Source organism: Lepisosteus platostomus, chromosome 9, assembly GCF_059453375.1.
Source record: "Lepisosteus platostomus isolate fLepPlt1 chromosome 9, fLepPlt1.hap1, whole genome shotgun sequence".
Classification (NCBI taxonomy): Eukaryota; Metazoa; Chordata; class Actinopteri; order Semionotiformes; family Lepisosteidae; genus Lepisosteus; species Lepisosteus platostomus.
Window position 1 is genome coordinate 18,005,908 of NC_142619.1, and position 24,161 is coordinate 18,030,068.

At 37.0% G+C, this 24,161-nt stretch overlaps 1 protein-coding gene across 1 annotated transcript; it reads right to left on the reverse strand.

Moving 5' to 3' along the window:
- Positions 1 to 887: 887 nt before the first annotated feature.
- Positions 888 to 10,392, reverse strand: LOC148654589 (MOB kinase activator 2). Its single transcript, XM_088647078.1, has 5 exons — positions 9,785 to 10,392; positions 4,759 to 4,910; positions 3,441 to 3,537; positions 1,843 to 1,967; positions 888 to 1,694 (listed from the first exon to the last, which is right to left on the reverse strand). The coding sequence occupies exons 1-5, from the start codon at positions 9,868 to 9,870 to the stop codon at positions 1,450 to 1,452; spliced, it is 705 nt and encodes a 234-aa protein (XP_088503204.1). The 5' UTR covers positions 9,871 to 10,392; the 3' UTR covers positions 888 to 1,449.
- Positions 10,393 to 24,161: the final 13,769 nt, after the last annotated feature.

Sequence of the window (24,161 nt, forward strand, 5' to 3'; positions counted from 1 at the left end):
ATTTAGCTGATAAAAACTTAAAATTTTAAATTGAATGGGTAACAGTACAATGTCTTATTTATTCAACAGTTGTAAGCTTCTGACTGCATCTTGATTTTATAACCGTGATTAATGTCCACTCATTTTTTAGGACAGTTAGGATCACATACCTGCAGTGTTTTTCCCAACCAATGTCTGTTACCCAACAGAACTCTTAACTGTAAATGTATACTAGGATAAATTTGAACTGTTTGACTGTTTTCAGCTCTTAAACATGTTCAAAGTTCCATTTTAGCTATTGCACAGACAATGTAACTTAAGTAACATAAGTTCCCAAATTTTTAATTGGGAAAAGTACAAACACGACCAGAATTAAATCCAAAACTTAAAGGGATAGCAGCTTCTCTATTTTTTCCCTGTTAACTGTTATTTTAGGAATTGTCCTGTTTTTTGTCTGTGCAGCTCTACCGATTCTGCAAGATTAGTGAAGAAACAAAAGATATGGAAAGATAAAATGCACCTTAAATGTCATTTATACCAGGGAAGCTCCAATGGAACCACAGGATACTGATGAGAGAGCTACCACTCGTAAGTCTTTTCTGTGGTTTTTAAAAACAGCTGAAATGCAATGACAGTGCATGTAATGTGTGTGGGTGGTCTGTGTCTTTTAATTTTTAACATAATCTACAGCTGTAGTTACGAAGACAAAGTACCTGTTATAAAGCAAATTCCAGTGGAAGAGTATGTATTTCATGTGGAAGCGTAGTTCCTTTCCTTTGAGAGAATGGATTCCCTGAAGTATGTAACATACTGAATATTTTCCATAAAGTCTCAAACAAGAAAAAAGCTCAGGATGGGGCTTTTTTCCACATCTCTATTGCTGCTGGACACAGATTTGCAATAGGTGATTTCTCCAAAAATGTTTCTATTTTAACAACATTAATAAACAATCATCACCGACTATACTGTCCTTGTCGTCAACAGCACTGCGTTGCTCTAAATCAGATCAGTCTCTGTTGAAAAGATTATGAAAAGATTTGTGGTTCTGTCCATATACACTTCAGTACCTTTCGCTAACAAATGTAAAATGTCAAACTTAAAATAAATTCTCAAGAAACAAGTCAATACTATCCAGAAATCACCATGCCTTAGTCTTAAATTAGTATTAAATCTATACTCATGAATTATTTGTAGGATGTGTCCCTCTCTGTTAATCATCTTTATGAAAATTATGGTTTTCTTGATAGAAACCTTTGTTTTCCTCCCTCTGCAAAATGAGATGCTGTGGTCCATGGTCCAAAATCAGATTGCAGGCTCTATATAATGTCTGTCTGTTCATGTTTCCAGACAGGTGTCCCTCAATTTCGGCTCCTGAAGAGGTACAAATTTCATTCCACAGGTAAGCCGAGAGCCCCCGCTGTTTGTGGTTTCAGCAGCTCTCGGCTTTGGGCAGAGCTTTGCGTGGGCTCGTCAGACATTGTTGTATCGATGCAAAGCCTCCGTCAGGTCGTCCATGATGGCGGTCTCCATTGGTTCCAGGAGGTCGAACTCCTTGCTGAAAGTCATGAAGTGGATGTAGAGAGTGTTCAGGTGAGGGTGCATCTCCATTTTCACTATCTCTCGGAAGTGGGCCCAGTAGAGGTGAGTCAGGGTCCGGAAGAGGTAGAGGAAGATCTTCTGCACCAGGAAGGGGAATCCGTTGGGGAATCGGGACCCTGAGGGTGAACCAAGGGAAATAAATGACTGCTTTTTTTATTTTAGTATTGTGCTTCGTTTTTGAGAAAGAAAACAGTTTATTTCACATTTACCATTGCAAAATCTACTGAAATACGTAAAGAAAATTCTCGAAGAGTTTTTGCTCACCTGTGCTAGTTGGAAAAACATTTTCATCCGTTAGGAGTTCCTGTATGTAGGACATTGCATAGTCGATGTAAAGTGGAGCCGAACACTTCTCCTTCTTATTATGATCGAACTGCCAGTAGTAAGTCCTGTTGAAACACGTTTAATAAAAAAAGGTAAGGTTTCCTAGAAAATATCTCAAAGCAGAATTATAATGGTTTCTTTCATACTGCGTTTGCTTGTGTGATGTTATTTTCTTGATTGAAAATAAAGATTCTAGGGCACAAATGAATACAGTATGTGCCACTCTGAGGCAAAAGCAAACTCTTTTTTGTTTTGTGAAGGCAGATTAACTGAATCACAAAGAAAACATATTTTAAAATATATTTAAATATCTTAAACTATTCCAAAATTGTTTTATAGGCCAGTACGTAATCTTTTTCCATTGGATCATAATTTCATATAGTAAGTCCTTTTTGCACTTGTTTTTCAATAATTAAGTGTGATCCACCCTGTCTGAAACTTAATCTCATTCACTAAATCACTGATGAACCAGTATTCGACAAACATATGAAAAAAATCATACATTAATAGCAGAGCAATTTAATAGTACTGATTAACTATAAACAAATAGTGAAAGCATGGTAAATGACTGCTGGCTGAATGGGTGTACCAGTATTTCTGTACCACAGCTAGGGTGTTAAGGAGGCTGGTTTCAAGAGTAACATATTCCTGACTTTACCCTTTTTCTAATGAATAGATAGAGGGTTACATTGCAGAGCTGTCTAACTAATACAACTGCATACATTTCATTACCACTTCTATTGTGGAAATTTGCCACTTATATACAGTACTGAAAGGCATTAATTAATAGCTCTTATATGTGGTCACATCACCCATATATCTTATGTAATTTTCACTATTAATATATATTGATTTCTCCTGATTTAATATCGCTTCTATTCTCTTCATGAATGTTATCCTAGAATTGATCTTAATTCAGTATGTGTGGTATAAAGAGCTACACCTGTCACCTTCTCTGATACAGCAAGAGACATTCAGGTCCTAAAAATAGCACTAACCCCCCTGTCAGGTTCTGTGGACTTGCAAAGGGTCAGGACACGACTGGCTCTGAGGGTTGGGTGTGTCAAAGCAACATGCTTGCTGGTCCTCATTCTCTCTGTGCAGGACCTGTGCATTAAAGCTTTTTTCCGAATCTCAAAATACCTGGTGATTGATCCCAAATTGTACTGGTATGTAATTAATTTGTTAACCAATACTGACCATATTGGGAACAAACCCCACTGGACATGGCCAGTCTAGAGTAGCCAATCAAAGCTAACCTACATGTACACACATTCAGAAGAAGGAGACAAAATGGAGTACTTGGCAAAAACCCACGTGAACATGGGGAAAGCATACAACCGTAGAGACAGATGTTAAAAATGAAGACAGGAACTGGGAGGGAGCAGTGACTACAGTCCCCTATCACTATGCCCCCCTTTGCCACTGTGGCCCATTAACGTGGCAAAGAAGGGCTTATTTTCTCTGTGGGATGGCCCAGCTGGAGCATTGAGAGCTAAGCTGAGGGCGGACTAAAACTGAGTTCTAGGATCACTCACGTGTTGCCAGGAGCAGCTGTGGTTGGGCAAGTTTTGGTGGTGCAGAATTCCGAAAGAGCGCTGGAAAACAGGTTAATGTGTTTGAAGAAGGCAATGGCTGGAAAAAGAAACAGACAGGAGAGTTTACTCATTTTCCACTCATCCCATTATCAATTTTTATATGATTAACAATTCATATTGTTTGTGGCAAAACCTAAACTAAAGATTGACTGTCGCTATTGAATGTTGTCAATCTGAAAAAGAAAATATTTATACATTGTGTAGATTTTTAAAAACACAAAAAATGGGTTTGTAGCATAGCCTGAGCTCACATTGAGTATTAACATCCAGCATACTCACTATGACTCTGTCATACAGCTATTGTAATTTCCTTAATTTCAGATAACTGTATATAATATAATTTAACATGTTAAAACAGAATTCCACTAAGAACAAAATGCAAAACTGCAAACATTTTTTTTAATTGTTACATAGGTTGATTACTAATTTGGTTGGTAACAGTCTAGTAATATCAAGAAGAAACAAAAACAGTTGGCCTACTTTAATCCTAATCTTAATTCATTCTACTGCTTCTGGTAGGGACAAAGAAGAGAAGGAAGACCTTGTGTTTTATAATCAAACACATACTTGGAACTACACTTGAAAAATAAAGGTTTTCCTTATTTTGTGAGTGAAGAAGCAGTCTCAAATGACTTCAGTAAAATGCTCACAAGGCAAGCAAAAGGAAGTCCCTCTGTGTGAAAGTTTCAGACAAAGTTTTCTTGTTGGATGCATTCCATTGGGTAAAAAGAAACGTTTGAAAACAGGAAGATACCATCAAAATACTTGACATTTGTGATTGGCAGACTGTGATTTAATCAGAGCCAACTTGAAAAGCAGCCTTTCAAGGCAAACATTCCATTCATTTAAAACATAAAACTGTCATGACACTCTAGCATAACATAATGGGTAAGCCTCTGCACTCATAATGGACAAGTTGTGGGTTCAAGTTCTGCTGTAGATATTGCTGTTGTACCCTTGAACGAGATACTGTATTTTAGCACAGTTGCTCCAGCCCACCTAGCTGTACAAATGGGGACCCGTATTGCTGGGGGAGATCCCTGTGATAGACTGGTGTCCTAACTACAGGGGGAGTCACTTTGCTTAATGCTACAACCAGGATGAACTCTGAATGAGCTACCATGGCTCTGGTAAGGACTTTGAGAACGAACCAGGCAAAGTGTTTATATCCGAAACAGAAATGAAGGGGAACCCTGAAATGCTCTGGGATTGCCACTAATACAACTAGCAGAAAAAACAACAACACATAGGCACATACTGTGAGTGGCCATCCACTCGGCTTTGTCAAACCCATCAGGTAGCGAAGACAGTGTCTTCATATCCATGTCTGTGATCCGTTCTGAAACATAAACTGAAAGTAGGTAGGGCTTTTCTTCCAGAGACGGCGCAGCTTTGGTGTTGTTGTTCTTTCTGAAATGAATGAAAAGCAGATGTTGTATCTGATATTGAGATGCCGAACAGCTGGAAACTCTTCCTTGTTGTACAGTGGCAGGCTTTGAACCACGAAACAACATGTGGCTTTCAAGTGAGATTTCAGGAAGTTTCAGGGAAAACTGTGGGCTACAGTGACCCTAAGGTGCAGAAACAGTGTGTGAATGAGACTAAATAAAAGGTCTAGTTACACAACAGAAATCTGCGATGAAAGTCACCCTAGAAAAATATATACAATGTAATATAATCCACTCTTGTACAGTGCTTTTCGATTCAGGTGCTTTTGTATGGTTTCCAGTAAAAAGTAGGGGTTAATTGTCATCTATTCCAGCCCAAAAATCCAAGTCAAATTAATTATCCCATTAAATTTAAAAGATTAATTGATATGAGCATTCCATATGAAACAAAGTTGCTATAGGAATTGCTACACAAAAATCAAAAGGGCATTTTTCTCCGAACGCGAGGTGGCAGCAGAGAAAAATATCAAGACATTTGTACAAATGAGAGGACAGAGGGTTGTGTGAATAGAAAGCAAAATCTTAAGATAAAACATTCCACCAGTCAGCCTAAAAAGTGAGAAGCATGTACCAGCCTGCATTTTTTAGAAAACAAATATTCATTTTTGAAGTGCAGTTTGTGTTTTCTTTTTCGATTAGGAAATCCTTCTACTTGCAAAATTCAAAATCCAGATTTACCGATGGCCAATATTCCATGTTTAATTTATTATCTATATTAAATTAGCCGCCATGTTTGGAATTAAAACTTGAACTTAAATGTTTGAGGTTTGAAAATTCTGTATTTATTTTTGATGTTTCTATGTCCCTATAATATTGTTAATAAATGATTGGGTCTTTCAAGAGTAATGGAAATATTTGCATTCTGAACAGTACCTCCCTACATGCTGAATCAACATGGTCTTTTCCAAATGGGGTATTACTGAATCATGAAAATATAACCATGACAACTTTGAGCGTTTTGAACTTTCTATGATTTCTATTTTTCACATTGTTCTTATACAAAGAGCAGCTTATGGTAAATGAGCTATTGAGAAAGTTTTAAATAAACGTTTTGATAACAATGGCTATTTTTTGTAAGAAGAAATAAAAAAACATTTTATGAAGAAATCATTTGCCCTTATCAATATTTCTGAACAGTTCGCACATGCTTAAGATATTGAAGGTTGTATCACTGATATCATTAGAATCAACTTTAGTACTTTAGATTTAAAAACAATAACTAAAACTGCATGTAAGTTTGTATTCTTGGCATTTCTCTTTGGGTTATTTTGCACCCTGGGTCAGAAAGAAATATTTTTACAAGATTTTCAAGTAACGAGTTTTGATTCACACAGGGGTAAAGACCCCAATGATTTGCATCTGCAGTCATTGTTTGGTAACCAGATAAAGCAAAATAACCCATAATAGTCTGTGAGAGCAGTGTGGTCCTGTAAACTTCACTGCACTGCTGATCTAATGATTTACTGTGAGATACAGCTACATCAAAAATATTACTCTTTTCAGAATGGTTAAGAGTTTAATATATTTTTAAAAATCTTTTTGACTTTATGCCCCCTCCCCACACACATTTTGTTTACAATTACAGTTCAGTTTTTTTATGTTGTGTCAATGACTAGTTTCTTTTGTTACAAATTGTAATGAATGATGTTTTTGATGTCCAAAATTACACAATAGGAAGGTAATTACATAGTAAATAGGTATCAACATTATACGCGGTTACCCATAATCTGTAAACACGTTGTACCTACCACAATCCGTTACTAGAACCTGATTCGTTTATTCTAACAGTAATAATCACTAATGAATTAGCTCCCCTTGTACAGACATGATTGGAAACAAAAACTGGAAAAAAGTTCATTGAAGTTCATTGTGGGTGTTAGTGCCTGCACGTCTGAGTGACGTGGGTTCTCCCACAGCAGTAACAAGTGTGGGGTAAAAGGAATTTGTGACCTGGCTTCATACAGACTCTTGCTGCTGCCCAGTTGGGTTCTGCACCTGTTCAAGTTAATGGTTGTCCTCCCCCGTGCCCCAAGGCAGGCTTTACACATGACATCTATTACTAGGAGGTAGAGTGCAGGCAAACTGCCTATTGTAAAACAGTGATTAAGATTCGCTTGTTATACAGGCGTTTCAAGTGACCCTTGTTTTGTGGGTCAAGCCTGCTCTTCGTATTCCAGCGCCTGAAACTTGTATTCATTTTTTTAAACCCACAAATAAGGCTAAAAGCTGTCTTTTGATTTTCCATATCTTTAACATATTTACAAGCAAACACTGGTTTCCCAGTGAGTCTGATTTTTAGATACAGTATTAACCTCTGTTTAAAGTTTTAATTAATTTGCCCTCTCTGTATCCACCACAATTTTTGTATAGCTAGAAACATAATTCTATTGCACTTTAGATTATGATTGAGGGCTGATGCCAACTGTGTTCCACCTAGAGGTACTTGGTAACCTACCAAACAAGGCTGCAGAGTAAAAAATCTTTACTGTACAGTATGAGCATGCAGTAAAGTCCAGGTACTGTATCAGTAAACTGCAGTAAAGTCATTTTAAGTCCAGAATCATCCTTCTTTTGCATTCACTCCATTGTGGGAATTTGGTTCCACTACATCTAGTGAATGTTGATTACTTGTTGTTTACTTTGTAATTAACAAATGATATAATTTGGCAGGTGGATATTTGAGTACTTCAGTTAAGTAGAGTATAGCAAAATGTCTAGTGTCTCTTCAATCAGTCAAGATTTTGCACAATAATTGATGGTGTGAGATACATTTCTTCAATGTTGTTGTTATTATTATCTATCACCAGTGCAGGAGAGACATGCAATTTATAGTTAATGCTGTCGTACACATTTTGTTTGTCATGATAAAATAGTTGGGGCAGCATGGTGGCCCTGGATTCAATTCTGGATCTGGGGGTGCTATCTGTGTGGAGTTTGTATGTTGTGTCTACATTTGTGTGGGGTTTTTCAGTCCAAAACCATATTGGTAGGTTAATTGACTTCTGGGAACATTGGCCCTGTTGTCTGTGTCTGCACTGTGATGGACTAGTGTCCTGTCCAGAGTGTAGCCTGTTTTGCATTTGTTTCTGGCCAGGATAGGGTCTGGCTCCCCTGTTACCCTGTTTTGGATAAAGCGGTTAGAAAATGGTTGGAAGGATAAAGTTCTCAGTTCTCAGACTGTGAACCTGCTAGTTACGTATTCCAATACCTTTGATTCATGTGCACCTGGAAATGCCCTAGCTTCTAAGCCCAGTTGTATTCCTGTAAGAACATTTTAGGTTTTATACCACTGGTTGCCTAGGCTGAAATTTATGAAACGTTTTAGAGACAAATGAGCAAGTAAGGGCCGCATGGTGGTGTGACAGCTAGTGCTGCTCCCCAAAGCCTTTGCGTCCGATTTTGGACTGAGGCAACTTCCGTGAAGAATGTCTCCACATCCCCATGGGAGTTATCTACACCTCCCAGAGAAGTACTGGCTAGTTTAATTGGCATCTCTAAATTGTCCATGTTTTAGTGTTCTCTTGCTATTAGGGAAACGATTGCATGGAAGTGATTGTTCCTATGACAAAATTCAATAGACTGTAGCTATTCTATAGATTTACTCCCTGGTCTGATTTCACTTTAGTTTAGTTTGACCTTTAGCTCTCCAAGACCTGTGAAACATCCTACGATCTTCTGATAGCCTTAATGGCAGATTTACTACCAATGGAAGATCCTGGGTGTCAAAATTTACAAACAGATGGTAATGATTTCTACAAATGAAAGCCCTCCTGGAAAATGTCTGGCATGCAACTGTGAACTTGACAGTATAAAACCTCGTTGCTATTGATAAAACAATGTCAGCCATGTCACGTGGCATATCTGTTTCTCCAAATGAACCCACCGCTCTTTTCTGAGGTAGTTTCCACTGGGAGAGAGTTAGCTACATGTTGCCTAGAGGCAGTCTCTCTGGCTTACGGTACAGTCTTTGTCTTCTGAGGGCTGCCTGCCGCCAGCTCTCACTCAAGCGCACAAACGCAGTCCCTGGGCTGGCTGCTCTCATAAACTGCTGCACATGGTGAGAGAGATTAGGATTCGTGCCTCTTCTCATCCCCATTTTTGTTTTTGTACATGGCCGCCTTCATGAACTCTACAAGAAGAGTAATGAGGATTTTCAGCGTAAAGGCTAAAGCCTGCTAAAAGGCTGCCTCACTTCTTGCTGCTTAGTAAAGAGCAAACAAAAGACTTTCAGGAAGCTGATGCTATTCCACAAATATGTGTCCTTCACTTAGCACATGAAGTTAGCACACATTGTCCCTGACTCACCAAGAATTGTTTATTCAAGTTACCATGTGATTTTTTTTTTTGTTAAAGTAGGATCCAAGAGGAGAGATAAAAATGTGAGCCATGAGTTAATGTTGTTTACTCCAATGTCTGTAACACTGGCTATTTCCTTCGCTCACCTGCACTAAACAATAAAGACAATATGTGCCTTGGCAGGCAGAGGCAATTGCAACAGAAAGGAATCTCTTTCTAGTTGTGTAACATAACATTTGAGGTAAGAGGCCCCCATGCGTATTTAACTTGGCAACCACACAGAAAAAAAAACAGCTAGCACAATCCCTTTTAAAAGCAGCATGTTTTGTGGCTCGACAAGATGAAAGCAGCTACGTTTCCCATCTCAAACGCCAACCTGTTGTTGCTTCCAACAGTCGCTAAAAGCCAGGACCTCAGCCTGTTAGATTTAGAGCAGTTTCTGATCTTATGTGTTTCTCAAAACAACTTTTAAGTGCCGACGTGGCAAGCTATGCTTTCAAAAAAACATTATTGCAGCTGTATAAAAACCCAAATACTCACAGTTTTTGGACGGGGATATTGGAAAATTCCAAGTTTTGGTCGTGTGTTTCTACATCCCCTTTGCCGTAGCTGTGACATCCACCCATGACCAGAGTAAAAGGCAACCCAGGCGCAGAATGTCTTCTCTCCCCATGTGGGGCAGGCTGGCTCACAACAACAAGTCAGTAGCATAGGCTGAAAGCTGCTGACCTGCTGGAACCACAGAAAACTCGATGTGCTGTGCCTGCAAACTCGGTGGGGTTAGAAGAGGCACATTCAGCCCTGGAGTCTGTCAGTCCTCCCGTGAGTGTTTGCAGAAAGTTAGCTGAAGATGCCCAGATCTTTCCCTTCCAGAGAGTGCATGTGTTGTTTTTTTTTCCACTCTGGCTGCTGGTTTCTTGTTTTCCTTTCAGTGAGGCGTGGTGGGGGGGGAGATACGCCACAGCCACTGACATGCAAGGGATCGTCAGGCCAATGCTCTGTCACTCTCCACAAGGCAAAAGCTGCAAGGCGAGTTGAACCAGTAGGTTAACTCGACATATTTGCCTTTCATATGATGCTTGCTTACTCAAATGAAACTCCCACCCCCACTGGCAGCCCAGCCACCTCTCACTCTCTCGCTGCAGGGCTTTCTCAGTGTGGCAGGTGAGTGCCTACAGGAGTCCTTTTTCTACTTGGATAGACCAGAACCTGTTAAAACTGTGTAGGTGTGGCGAATGTCTAACTGTTGTGCTGATGCAGTGTGGTCTAGAGAAGCAAAGTACCCTGTAATAATGATTGTTTCAGGAGACACAGTCATCTTTAATAAAATTGAAATGTTTGTTGGGGAGAGTATACTCATACATAATGTTTAGAGTATACAGTATAATACTGATCATGTATATAGATAAAACTTCGAAGTCTGAAACTGATTTCAGACTAGTGTTGCAAATACATACAGTATACTGTAACTGAAAACCCACAGACACCTGGAGGCTGTAGATGTAGTTATTAGAACCCCCTGTATAGTCTTTAGTATTATCTTGGCATAGTTTCTATAAAATTTGAAAACGAAAATGGCTGGACAGGCCATAGCAGCCATTATGTTAAAATGCATTTGTGAATTAAACCGTTCATTGTTGAATGTATGAAGTTTGACACCACTAGAGGCAGAAATGCTTTAAAGAAGCCAAATGAGGCAGAAAAACCTATATACTCCCGGTATGTCTCTTAGGTCTGTCCTGATGTTTTATCCTAACAACAGTGTTAGCTAACTGTCCTCCATTTTTGGTGTCATAATACAACAAACCAAAGAAAACCAAAGAATTCCTTTGGACTTACTTATTTCTCATCTTAAAATCTTGCTACTGATTTTGATTATAGAACATTTCAATTTTTTCCCATAATGCATCATCAGCTGTTCATTTGTTGAGTCAATAGTCAATTTGTTCATGTTAATAGCTCTTTCAGCAGTAGTAGAACACTTATCCAGTTTCATTAGTAGAGCGAACACTGCATGGAATCCAGTCAGGACATCAATTACTGTAAATTAAACGGGATTAAAAAGTACAAAAACTGGAAGATGGAATATGGTATAACAGGACAAATTAAAATTTGCATTTGTGCAACAAGAGTTGGTGAAAGCTATAATGCAGAATATCTATGGCCAACTGCAAAATGCAGGAGCCAAGCTGAGGCTGTCTGGATGTGTCTCGGTTGCTGGAATCCGAAAAGTTGTAATTACAGAAGACATGCTAAAAGAAAGGCACAAGCAAGTACTTGCACACCACTGAGTTATATCCCAAAGTCATTTAACTGTTTAGAAATTCTTTCTTCCACAACAAACCACTAATTCAGCCAAACCTTTGCATAATAGTATATACACTATATGTAGAGAGAACGTGCTAAAGCTTAGTTTGCACAATGAACAATCTTGCATTAAAATTTAGCCAATATATTGATAGTTTTGGGTTTGTAATTCACGGTCAGTTGGACTCTCAACCCACTCCTATTCTTATCAAAGAAGTTACAGTTAAAATGAAAGCCTGAAGAGAAAATGGTCCTTTAGGAATCAGGATAGGACAGGTAAGCCAGCACAGTACACAACAGTGTGTAGTATCATTAAGAGCTAAGTGGAAGAAATAAGAGAAATATCTGTTGACATATACTGTAGTTTATTACTGGTTTCTAAAGAAGCAAATGAAACAGTGGCTATTATCCACATGATACATAGTGTGGATAGTGTTGTGACATAGTGTGTTCTTATCTTTAATCAAAGGAATCCAAAAGCACTTCAACCTTCTTTTGTATCCAGCACTGAAGCATTGCAATCCTCTGGGTGGTGTGCAAGCAGCCCCAAACTCCGCAAAAAGATGCTTCAGAAACTTGAATTTACTGTAGGTGGAGCTCTAGGTAGGCCACACTCTATAAATTCGGAGAGGAATTTAACAGTTACACAGTTTAAAATAGTGAGGAAAGAAGGAAGGATGTAGGCTGAATGTTATCGGGCATTGACAAGATGAAACACAGTCTACTGTAGGTACTGCAACATTGTCATTCAGCAGGCCAGTAAAGATATTTATCGTCACAGGTAATCCATAACTCTCCATTCTGCAGTCTACATCTCTGGACAAATAAAGGTTTAACTGTCATGTAACTACTATGAAAAAATCTAAAAGTGTTGCTCACATCTACTGTACAGTACTACTGGCCCCCAAACAGTACATTTACTACAAATAAGATCTTTCTGTTTGAAAAGCCAGCCCTTACAATTAAATTAAATTACAATTTGGTTTTCTTATTTTTTTGCTCAGCACTATCCTCCTGGACTGAAGCAAAGGCTCGGTATATTAAGGTGTCTCTTTGCATTGATAATCCAACATTTCCATATACGGAGAAAAAGATTAAAATTAAATCTAATGGACATTAATGGAAATGACTCTATAGTAAGTGGTTTCTAATTTGCTTTACAAAAGACAATTCAGCACTAAATTTTGGCACACTTCAAAGTCCCACTTTAAGTGGATGTTCATAGTTTGCCTGGGTCCCTGGTGTGTGTATATTGGCTGTGTGTGCCCTGCGATGGACTGCCGTCCCTGTGGCCTTGTACTGGATAAAGCAGTTAGAAAATGGAAGGGAAGATAATGGCTTACCATTTAATCAACAATAACATGAACTTGGATAAAGTAGTCAAATGACTTTTTTAATTGGTGTCATACTGTGCATTATAATTGCAGCTCAAAATGTATTTGAAAAAAATATCCCTCTTGGTAATTACGCCTAGAAGTATTATTGAGTATCTATATAAAAAATTTGATTCCACGATGCTGCTGGTGCATGCTGAGGGAATGGAAGCACATCCTTTATGATGAGTGTTTCCACTTCAGCACTTAGCCAGGAGGAGTGCATCTGTGCATGAAAGACAAGGACAGGGTATTAGCTTCCATGGTAATTAAATGCCAGAGAGACAATATGATTTTATGGCTAAGGCTCATGTCAGTGTTATCATTAAGGGTGTAGGACTGCTTTCATCTACTATGCATTGATGTTAACTATAAGATTTTAAAGTCTGGTTTATATGCTTTTAAGCTGCTGTAAATGTTGAGATTAAGTTTATGGACTACAGTTAGTATTTTTGACATTAGATTTTACGTTTAGGTAAGAGACTGATAGGGCCAGGGACACACTGAAATTAAGAATAAGGCATGCAGTTCAAGGGGAACTGCAGTCCCAGTTTCTCAGACCAGTTTTTAAATCTTGGTAACAAAATATATTAATTGGCGTTATAGAGAAAAAATGAAGCACACAATGAACTTTGTGAACGTACAGTAAGTCGCCATGTTGTTGCAAACTCACATTCGAGTTCCCACTAATTGGGATGTGATACAGCCCTCCCTGCTCACTAGTCGCCGGAATGACTTGCAAGTAAGTACAGGTTGTGCAGCACACATTTCAATGCTTAAATGATCCAACGTGATCACGATTCCAACGTGAGTTCACAAGTGATATTTGTCAGCAAAACCTTCTCGAAGTCGAGGGCAATATTTCTGTTGGATTAAAAGAGATGTATTCAAAAGCCCACTTCTTTAAAATGTATTAAATGCCGCAAAAAATCACAAGTTTTACTGCCATGTTCTGAAAACACGGCGCTGCGCATACCTAGAAATGTAATCTATTTTGGGATGTAAATTGGAGGTTATACAAGCAACAATTTACTTTTATTGTGGTTGAAATGCACTCATCTTGTGTTGCAGTTCCCCTTTAAATCAGGGGTTGGGCTTGAATCAGGTTTACAACCAGGAATTCAGGTTAGTGTTACAAATTAACTCGAAGGCTGCAGCTAGGGTGACGGTAAATAGTTCTCCAGTAGCTGTTTGTTAATCACCACAGTCGGCAGGGTTGCCCTTCCGAGCACAAACATAAGTTATTCCTTTTTAGCTGAATGTTAATTTTCAAAATTCTTCTTGTCCCTGCCCTTCAGTCCTTTTCATCTTTTTGGAAAAATGTAATGTGTCCCTCGTAGCCTGCAAAGCTGCATGTTAATATTTCATGTGACAAAAATGAAATGTGTTATTAGCCTCTGAACTTAAAATAACTGATTTTAGGAATTCAGTCAGGGGTTAACACCTAGAAGGTATAATCACCACTTCAGTTAAGCATTTATCAAAAGCAATCTCTAATCACCAGTCATGTGTTTCATTAGTTTCTACTATAAATCCAGGTCAGCCACGTCCCCCTTAAATGTATGTTTTGCACAGCGCAGTTCCTCAATTCAATAAATTAAAACCACATGGAAATGTAATTCTTAAAGCTACCAAAACCTCTTGATAGAGCCATGCAATGCGCTTGGCAACTCTTTTATAAGCGGTCACAAATGGAAGTGGGACTGCATTTAAATCTGAGCACATGAGGTATTTCTTTACCAGGCAAACGAACAAGTAATAGGTTTATTCCATGCTAAAAAAAAAGAAGAAAGAAAACACAACGTTTCGGTAGTGGAGCCTTCTTCAGGTGTGAGAACGACAAGGCAGTAGGAAAAGGTAATGTAGCGGGAGAACAAAGGCTGGGAGGGAGGAGGGGTGAGAGGCGGGAGCAGGGGACAGAAAGAAAGAGGTGTGAAATGAAACTTCATTGAATGGAGAAAATTTAAAAGAAGAGTAGTCTGTCGTTAAGAGAAGGGGGAACGTGTGATCCTAGCTGCAGGATAAGTTTGGTTTGGGTAGTCTTTCTGATGTATGAGTTCGGAAAATCGTCTTTGGTTTGGCCTCCCAGCCTTTGTTCTCCCGCTACATTACCTTTGCTTACTGCCTTGTCTCTCTCACACCTGAAGAAGGCTCCAAGGCCGAAACGTTGTGTTTTCTTTCTTCTTTTTTTCCAGCATGGAATAAACCTATTACTTGTTCCTTTGCAGCCTACGCATGCTGACGCAGCTACCCACCTGAACTTCTTTACCATGCTTGGCTTCTTTGGTGAAACGGCTGGATGAGATTCTCAGGTCAATAAGCTAATACCAAACACGGGTGAAATAATTTCCTCTTATTTGTAACTTTTCTTGTTCTTTTATCTTTGATTGCTGAACCGTATCTTACTTATTGACTCCTTACAATAAAACTAGGAAAGGTTTTAATCTCTCTATTTGCCCATAAGAGTTGGGAATCCTTTCAGGATTTGTCATTGCATCTCAAGTTTACAACATTTTGAAGAGTCTCCCAAATCTGTTTAGCTGTGGTTTGTTCTGGAAATATTTTGGCATTAGCTATAAAAACGATGAACGTTGTAATTTAATGCTTCATGAGTGGACTGACCTAAAAGATTCAAATTGAATCCTTTTTTATTCATGGAAATCTACATGGAACCATGTTCTGAAGTTGACTCAAATTCCAGATTTTGTTTGATGCCCTTTTTAATTACAAGGTCGTCCAATCAGAGACCATTTATTACCATGCCTTTTTTATTGAAAGATGATACATAATTGCAAGTCTATTCCAGGCACTGCTGTGATGTTATTTCCAGGCTCCTTTGTGTTTAAAATGCAAGTGTCCTTGATCATAGAAGGTTAGTAGAAGATTAGCCTTGTGTTTCCTGAGTTTTAATTCAGTAAAACCTTGTCCTACATTTATGGTCAAATCTGTAGTTTCTTTTGGGTCATTTAATTTTCATCTCACTAAAGGTTTAATGCATGCTTTCCATGTGCTGTATATTTAGTTGATTAAATATGTAGTTTGCTATTTGGTAGCATAAGAGTAGTGTGCCGTAAAAAGTGTCCTGTGTAAACAGGACAACAAAGAAGCAAGAACTAAACCACCGCGGATACACATTTATAGGACATTGGTTTTGGTTCTTTACAAAGGACAACATAAACTATGCATCTATCGCCCACAGATGCCTTGATGTGGCCAGTGTTCCAACGTATTTGGTCTGGTTTGCTCCAACTCAGGGTGGTGTCAAAGTAAGTACTTCATTTTATTTCCTTGTTTATTTGAGAATGTGGGCAATTGTTGGAATACTCCCCTATCCCAAACAGTTTCTTAATAATTGCCATGTTTGTGTTGTTTTTATCAACCAAAATGTAGATAATTGGAAATGTGCAACTTTCCATTTGACTAAATACTGGGCTGCAGACTGTATGTCTTAAATCTCAAAACTCAATTCATGGCAAAATCAAAGGTGCAGATGAGAGCCTGTACACTTTCACCTTCAGGTAAAGAAGGTAATACTCAGGCAAATCTAATTAAAAAGGAGGCTTTGACGAACCTCATGCTTCCTTTAGTTAGGGATGGGGTTTGCTCCCACACCACTGTCCTTGGTGCCCAAGTCTTCTTTTCAACTGCTGCACATAATGTATACAAGCATACAGAGAAGTCACTCCTTCACAGATCTTTGAGACGTACTTAGCTTGGCATGAAAACGTTTAATAGTTTTCCTACATCAATGCAAGCCACAGGAATAGTGAAACACTCCCAGTTTCTACATGGCTAGTATATGTATTAGAATACACCATAAAATGCACTAGACTTTAAAGCTAGGTTTGGAATAAAAACATATGAGGGTATAAATCCTTTTCTCTCACAATATTATTAAAACATGGGTAATAATGTCAACAGTTTAGGAAACAGCCAGGTTGTCTTTAATTAATTTCACAATATGAAGAATACTATTTTTGAGTCTAGAAATCTTTTTATTTTAATTTCAGACATTTCAGGATTTGCCTCTAAGAGTTACCATTTCAATTCCACCAGGTTTTCATGCATCAACTGCATGAACAGGATTCATATGGATGTGCTGCCCTTTCACTTTCTTCCACTCGGACAGGTTTGATGTGTTGTGTTGAGAACTGAATCTTAGTCACTGAAAGTCTTAAGAAATCAATTTAATGGCTAGAGAAACAGAACTGCATTAATATGTGCTGACATCATCAGTTCTTCTTTGGTAAGGATCCCCACCAGTGTATTTCTGCCCTTTCCTGCTTTAAGATACAGGATCCAACTTCAAAGATGCACATCTCCCCATTTCTAAAGGCATTTCCTGACAATGAAAACAAACATGTGGACAATACTCAGCTAAAACAAAATCTCAAAAAACTTGGTTGAGTTGGTTGAGAGTCATGATAAATTCCAATATGCAAACTTAAATGTTTGAAATATTTATTTGTTTAATATTTTGAATTTACAGCCTAAATTTGACAACAGAGAAGAGATACAGTCTTGTATTTATACAAAAAATAAAGGAAACCACCAGCATCAGTTTGACAATACAAAAAGGCTTTTGACTAAGTAACAGAGACCGTTTATTCAGAAGTAATAAAATGCACAGACTTTGAAGGCAGTACAGAATTTTTTTGATTTATTTTTGAGATTTTTTTTGTACCTCATATACATAAATACATACATACAATACTTACAAAGATAAAATATGACACACTCTAAAAGTACTATGCAGTTTAAGCAAATCCTTCCAATCTTCAAGGGCTTACCTTACTTTTCTTTGTGACCAAGAATCGATACAATTTAATGCAAAAGCCACATATTAAGTTGTGAAAAGATATGGAGCAAATGCATGTAAGATATTATAGTGAACATAAGGAAGGATAAAACCAAACAATTTTCTTTTGCAATATTTTAAAACTGGTAGGTTTAGAACACCTTTGGCCATGTAGAGTTTTATTCTGATCTGTGAACAAGAATGAGATTTCTGGTTATGGTATTTAAAAAAAACACAACAGTGAGATGGTTTTGAGGAATTATATAGACTGTTATTTTATTTGTAATTTTCTATTCCAATCTGTGGTTTCTAACTCTGTTGTTAAAGCCAGTTTGTTGGCATTTCAAGAAACCGCAACTATAAGAAACAAATGAGCAAGATGGGCTCAAACTAGTTTGTAACCCTTTTCACATTCAATACCGACTTTGACATCTACTGTATTCCTACTAGCACCCATCCGAGTTAAAAACATGTCTAATACCACACGTTCCTTGTAATCAAGTCCTTCACACCCACCTTCAACTGCACTGATCTTTTAATAAGCCGTAGAATAATAAAGAAACAAAGATAATTGTCCTTTAGATTTATAATATAATGTGTGTGTATATACACATTATAATGTATTAAACATTATACTATTTTCTTTATGTCTGGATAGAATTAATCAGGATTCTCTTAAGCACCAATGAATATTCTGAAAATGCAGCCATGTAGACAGAACGTCTTCGTACATCTTTTCTGACCAAAGAAAAAAAGCGTTTTTTCTGGGGTTACCCAGTGTATGTCATCTTCTAACAAACGCATAAGGAAAACTCCACGTCAAGTGGTTCCAGAGTAGTTAAGACACCCTTCTGGGAATAATAATTATGCAGAGATTCAAACCACACTCTTCATTCTCCTTTATTTTACCACACAAACAGTTTGAGAGGCATTCATTTACAAGAACAATGTGCAGACCCATAATACAGTGGGGCATTTGAACCCACAACCCTCAGGTCCAAAGGCTACAGCCCTAGCCACTACAACATGCTACTGCTCATACTGAGTCTCAAAGAAATGGAACGGAGTGGTTACAAAAACCTACAGCTGTTCTGGAAGCTGTTACAAAGATGTTAAGACAAATCTTTAAAAATTCACAACAGTAAATAACAGCAGTTTTTTTCACAATCCGTCCGTGTTTTGCCAAAGGAGATAAACTAGGTACTGGAGGACCATTCTACTCAAAATCTAATACTGTCATTTGCATAAAGATGTGCTGGTACTCTCCAGCAATATTATTTACCAATTTATTAAGTTGATACAGTGGAAGTTAAGATTTCTGATGAAACTGCATTTAAGACATGGGATGTGAAAATGTATTTGTGTAGCACCATAGAAGCTTACACTTAATACATCAATGAAAAATGCTGTCAAGAGTAGGAGGGTGACAATACTTACGTCTGAGACTATAAAAGCTCATCATATTATATAATATGGAGGATATGATAAAAAAAAGTTAAAATAAAAATTAAACTTCAACCAAGTGTTTTTTCCCCCAGTTTTAAATAAACTAAGCGAATTTGCTGATTTCAGAACAGGTTATAAATATTAAGGAAGGTCTTGCTTTGTAACTCTTATTTGTACAACAGTGATTTTTACCTTTTTAAGAATTTTAAAGCTAGAATGATTACATATCCTTGACATTTATCATTTGACCACTATCAGCAGCTAAGCCTGTGCAATATAAATTTGCAAATGGCAATTTAATTTAACCGAGTTCCCTCACTTATTGACACATCATATCCCTGTCTCTAATTCTGTGTGAAATTAATAGTTCTGTCTATTGCAATACCATTCTGGACCAATTAAAAGTAGCTTCATGCCTCTGTAATTCCAAGTTCAAGCAATGCTGTCTTATTCCACAATCAATTAATCGTTACAGGTCAGAAAATAACATTTAAAACTACATCAGCAACAGACGTTTTTATTTCCATGGACGGAAATCCAGAAATCCCTCAAGGAAAAGTCTGTTAACTGTTTTACTTAAACAAGTAAGAAAAGATTACACTGTATTTTTCTTCTATTTTAATGCATTTTAATTTGATATGCCTGAAATTGGACTGTATTTGACCATACAATACAGCATGCTTCTTTAATTATTAGGTTTATTATTAGGTAACTTATGTTAAATTAAATTTATTAGGTGGTGCTTACATTTTTCTTCTGATTAATTTTTTTATTATAAATGTCACATTTTCTCTTTCAAATTTGAGGTATTTTACTGACAATGCCATAACTAACGGGCATTAACTGCATGTAAATGGGAAGAAGGAAGAACAGAACTGAACTCCACTGACACCAACATTATTTTATTACTTCTGGTCTGCTAGCACTTATTTGTGGTGAGGGACAACATCATTATTACTATATTGCTGAACCAAGAACACAGAAACAAGATAATTAATGGCACTCTCACAACACATTGTCATTATCTGTACCTGGACTCAAAATCATTTCTTAAAAAATGATTCATCAGGAAAGAGGTGCACAGATGAACTCTCCAGGTGAAAACCTTATCCATTCTGAGCCGCAAAAACCGCTAATACAGTCGCTTGTTTTTTCCATTGGAAGCGGCATGCTCAAATTAGAATACTCAGCGCAAATGTTGAATGCAGATATACTGTAGCTGTAACAATTTGAAGTTGTTACTAAAAACGTATTTGACAACTCTAGGTTTAGAAACCGAGAGAGGCACTACAGTAATGTTAAGAACAATGGCAAAAGTCCTTCATCTGGCTCAGCTTGTGGGACACAGCAGCAACTGCTAAGGAGACGTGGCTTAACCAAGTATTGGGAGTCTTACTTGAGCTTGTCTTCTCCCAAGCTTATTTTTTTTTTGTCTTTTGGCACCATCTTTTCCCACCCTCTGGTCATTTCAACTGATCTATATATTGACTTTTCCCAGCCATGAAAAGTTTTAGGTCATTTCATTTCACAATTCGAGGGAGAAAAACGACTTCTCCTCTAGAGGTCTCTAAACACTCTACTGTCTAAAAAAAACTGCTACATGTTGTTGCAAAATGCATAAGTTGATAACAGTGAGCATGATTCGTTCAGAATTTCAAACCACCAGTGTTAAGAGTTTCCAGACGTAACCAGAATGAAATGTTTTCATTTGCTGCATTTGACACACAAGGGGAAAAAAAGCCATCAAGGCAAATAGGAAGAGGACTAGGAACAGCAAATGAACCGAAGACTGGATCAACAGATGAATGACAACAGACATGCCTTAAAATATAACGTCCTCACCATCGTCATTGGCAGTGTTTTATGAGCTTCCTGGTCTCATAAGTTGCTGGTGAGGACCAAGCCCTGTGGCTGCCCTACATTCCCAATCCCTGATTTTTACTTTTGGATTCCTTCCCTTAAAAGAAAACACTATCTTGTTGTGAATAATGGATTTATACTGGTGAATCAAATACTGTTTGGAACAAGAAGAATCAAGTGCTTAAATAAAACTAAGATTAAGCGCCACAAGAAAAAGTGCCTGAGCAGCAGAGAAACACTTTGGCTTCAGTTTTTAATGTTCTAAGAATTCCTAAAAATAATGAAATGACAAATCAATCCAATGCACAAATAACAATTGCAGAATTTTGTAAGACAGAAAATAAAATCATACACACAGTCTGAACACTAGCCTTTTTTAAATACATTCTGTATGGAAGACTAACTTCTCTTCCAGCATCAGAAAGCTGCTGGGGTACTGTGTTTAACTTATGAACATATTAACAGCACAGTCAGTAAGGCAAAGGAACACAATGTTTTTAGGGAAAAAAAAACAGAAGCCTGATGAAGTTGTTAATTGATAGAATGTAGAAGCTGACAAGATTTGATAATCCTTTATAAAACAGTTACTTTTTGCCATTAAAAACTAAAGGAAAAACAATGCTTTCAGTGCACAAATTTAATTGCATGGCACTTCACAGCATTAGTCTAGAGTATTCTCCAGATTATCTGGAACACTATCTGGTTCAATAAACTAGAAGAAAGTGAAAGAAGCACATTTACTTGCATGATCACTAACTCAGCAACAACAGTCATGAAAAACAATCTGTATAATAAAACGTAGGCCATTTATTCAAAATCCTAAAAAAATAAATCATTTGGAACAGTTCTGTGAGGTGCTCAGAAAACAAAATTGAGAGATTTTTTTTTCTTTTAAAAAAAGCCTGAAGGTCTAACCTACAATTTATGAAAAGCTCCTGCAACCCCTCCTTACCACAACAAACTGTATCAAACTGGAAACAACTTGCCCAATTCAAACTTGGGTAATGTTCTTATAAAAATCAGAATCAATTTTAAAACTGCAGCTAGTAAAAGATGTGCATATTTAATTTCAATTTTCAAATAACATTCTAAACTTATCCTGTTTGATAGCGTGAACTACATGCAACTATGAAGTGTGATGTGCATTAATGCACCACAATGCATTTAAGCACTTTTGGGAAGAAAGGAAACGTTAAAGGAAGTATGTTTCACAGGTAACTGATGCTGGGGTGAACAAAAATAAAATATTATTGCCTTTGTTTAGCTTTGTTACAGTGAAACCTGTGAAAGAACATTTTTTTCTGAGGTGCTGATAAACTAGGCTTTCATCAAAAATATATTATGTTTACGTTTTGCCAAGGAGAAAAGCTACAGCCAAATATATCTTTATAATATTTACAGCATAAAGTACATATCAACATACACCGCATGTGTGTCATACTCTGATACTATCGGGGTAAAGTGAACCATCTCTAATGTATTGTCTTTCCAGTAATTCATGCACAAAGTCATTTTCAGACAAAACCCAGAAATCATATAAATATTTCTCTCAAAACAGTGTTTTTCATACTTCTCTGCTTGTCCGTTGGCAGGGAATAGGCTGTTACATAGGTCATTTTCTTGATTGGTGCTTTCCGTTTCACTATTAATCCAGTGGAATTCTGAATGCAACTTTTAGAATTTGTAGGAAGTGCAAAGAAGCAGATTTGGGCTCCTAATAAAATAGACTTCATTTTCAAGCCATCATAGTAATGATTGGAGCGTTAAGGTTACATCAAGTTCAGCAATAGTTTTTAGTCTTAGAAGTCCACCGTAAAAGTTTACCGATAATCAAATCCAGGTTAATGCAGATTATACTGTTCTTTTAGGTCCAGTATGATTAATAATCAGATCTGAGATTTTCTGAACAGTACATTTCTATGCAAGCAGATAAACGGTAAATTAATAAGGTAAAAAAAAATCCAATAAAAAAAAGTATAGCAGGAACATTCACTTAATCTTAGCAAGCATATTTAAACAAATATTATAGACTAAAGAAGTCTAAAGGCTTCCCCAAAGATCAATAGAGTCTGCTTTATAAGCAAACTATAATTCCCTTGTAGTTAACATCTCAGTTGCACTGATTTGTTCACAATGTGGGTGATTTTCACCAAATGACTAGGGACCCAGCAGGATGGCTGGATATAACCTTATTATTTTAGAAAATAATCTATACAATTATCATTGTACACAGGAAAATGTTTTCTTTTCAATATATCATTACTGTAATTTCTCCAGTTCCTTTCAGTTTCTGTAGACCTTTCTATAAACTAAATACATTTAAATCGGGAATTTAAATTGATTGTAAAAATATTTAACAATTTCTGATTTTGTTTTTAGAATCTGAATCATGTCCAAATACATTGTTCCTTTCAGTGTGTAACACTTCTCCTAGTTTCATGGAGAATTCAAGAAATACTTCAATAACTTTTGGATTGACCAAGAATCATGAAATAGAAATCCATAGACTCACAACAGACACCAGTAACTCTGTACCCTTGCGAAAAGCATTGTAGATGCTGTAATCTCCTAATCATTAAAATGGGTGATCTCAATACCCTTATTTACAGATTATACTAAATACTAATTTTCACATAATCCAATAACACTTAAAAGGTATTTTAAAAGAACTTTTAGGGTCCTGTGTACGTGCTAATAAATGCTGAATCAAAACTGACCTTCTCATTGTGGTTACTTTTATTATGTCAATCAGATTATTATTACTGTAAAAAAGTAATATTAATGGATGGAAACTCCCAGTCATGATAACAGTAAGACAATACAAACGGTTATTGACTGATCCTAGCAACAGCAGCAAAGTTCTTACATGACAACAATTACAGCTGATATGAGATGGCAATTCCTCCAGTATGTATGCAAATCCACAGACACTACCAAATGTAAGGACTTTCTTCTTTTGAAATTACACTGTACCTTTCAGGACTGACTTCATACTTTTAATTTTATAAGCTTGGTAAAAAAAAAACAATCTTCCTTGGTAAAAAAAAATCCTCTCTCTTACAGTAATGAACTGGTAATAAAGTTTTTTTTTTTAAAAAGGGGGAAATGTGTATATTATTTTCTTTTATATTTT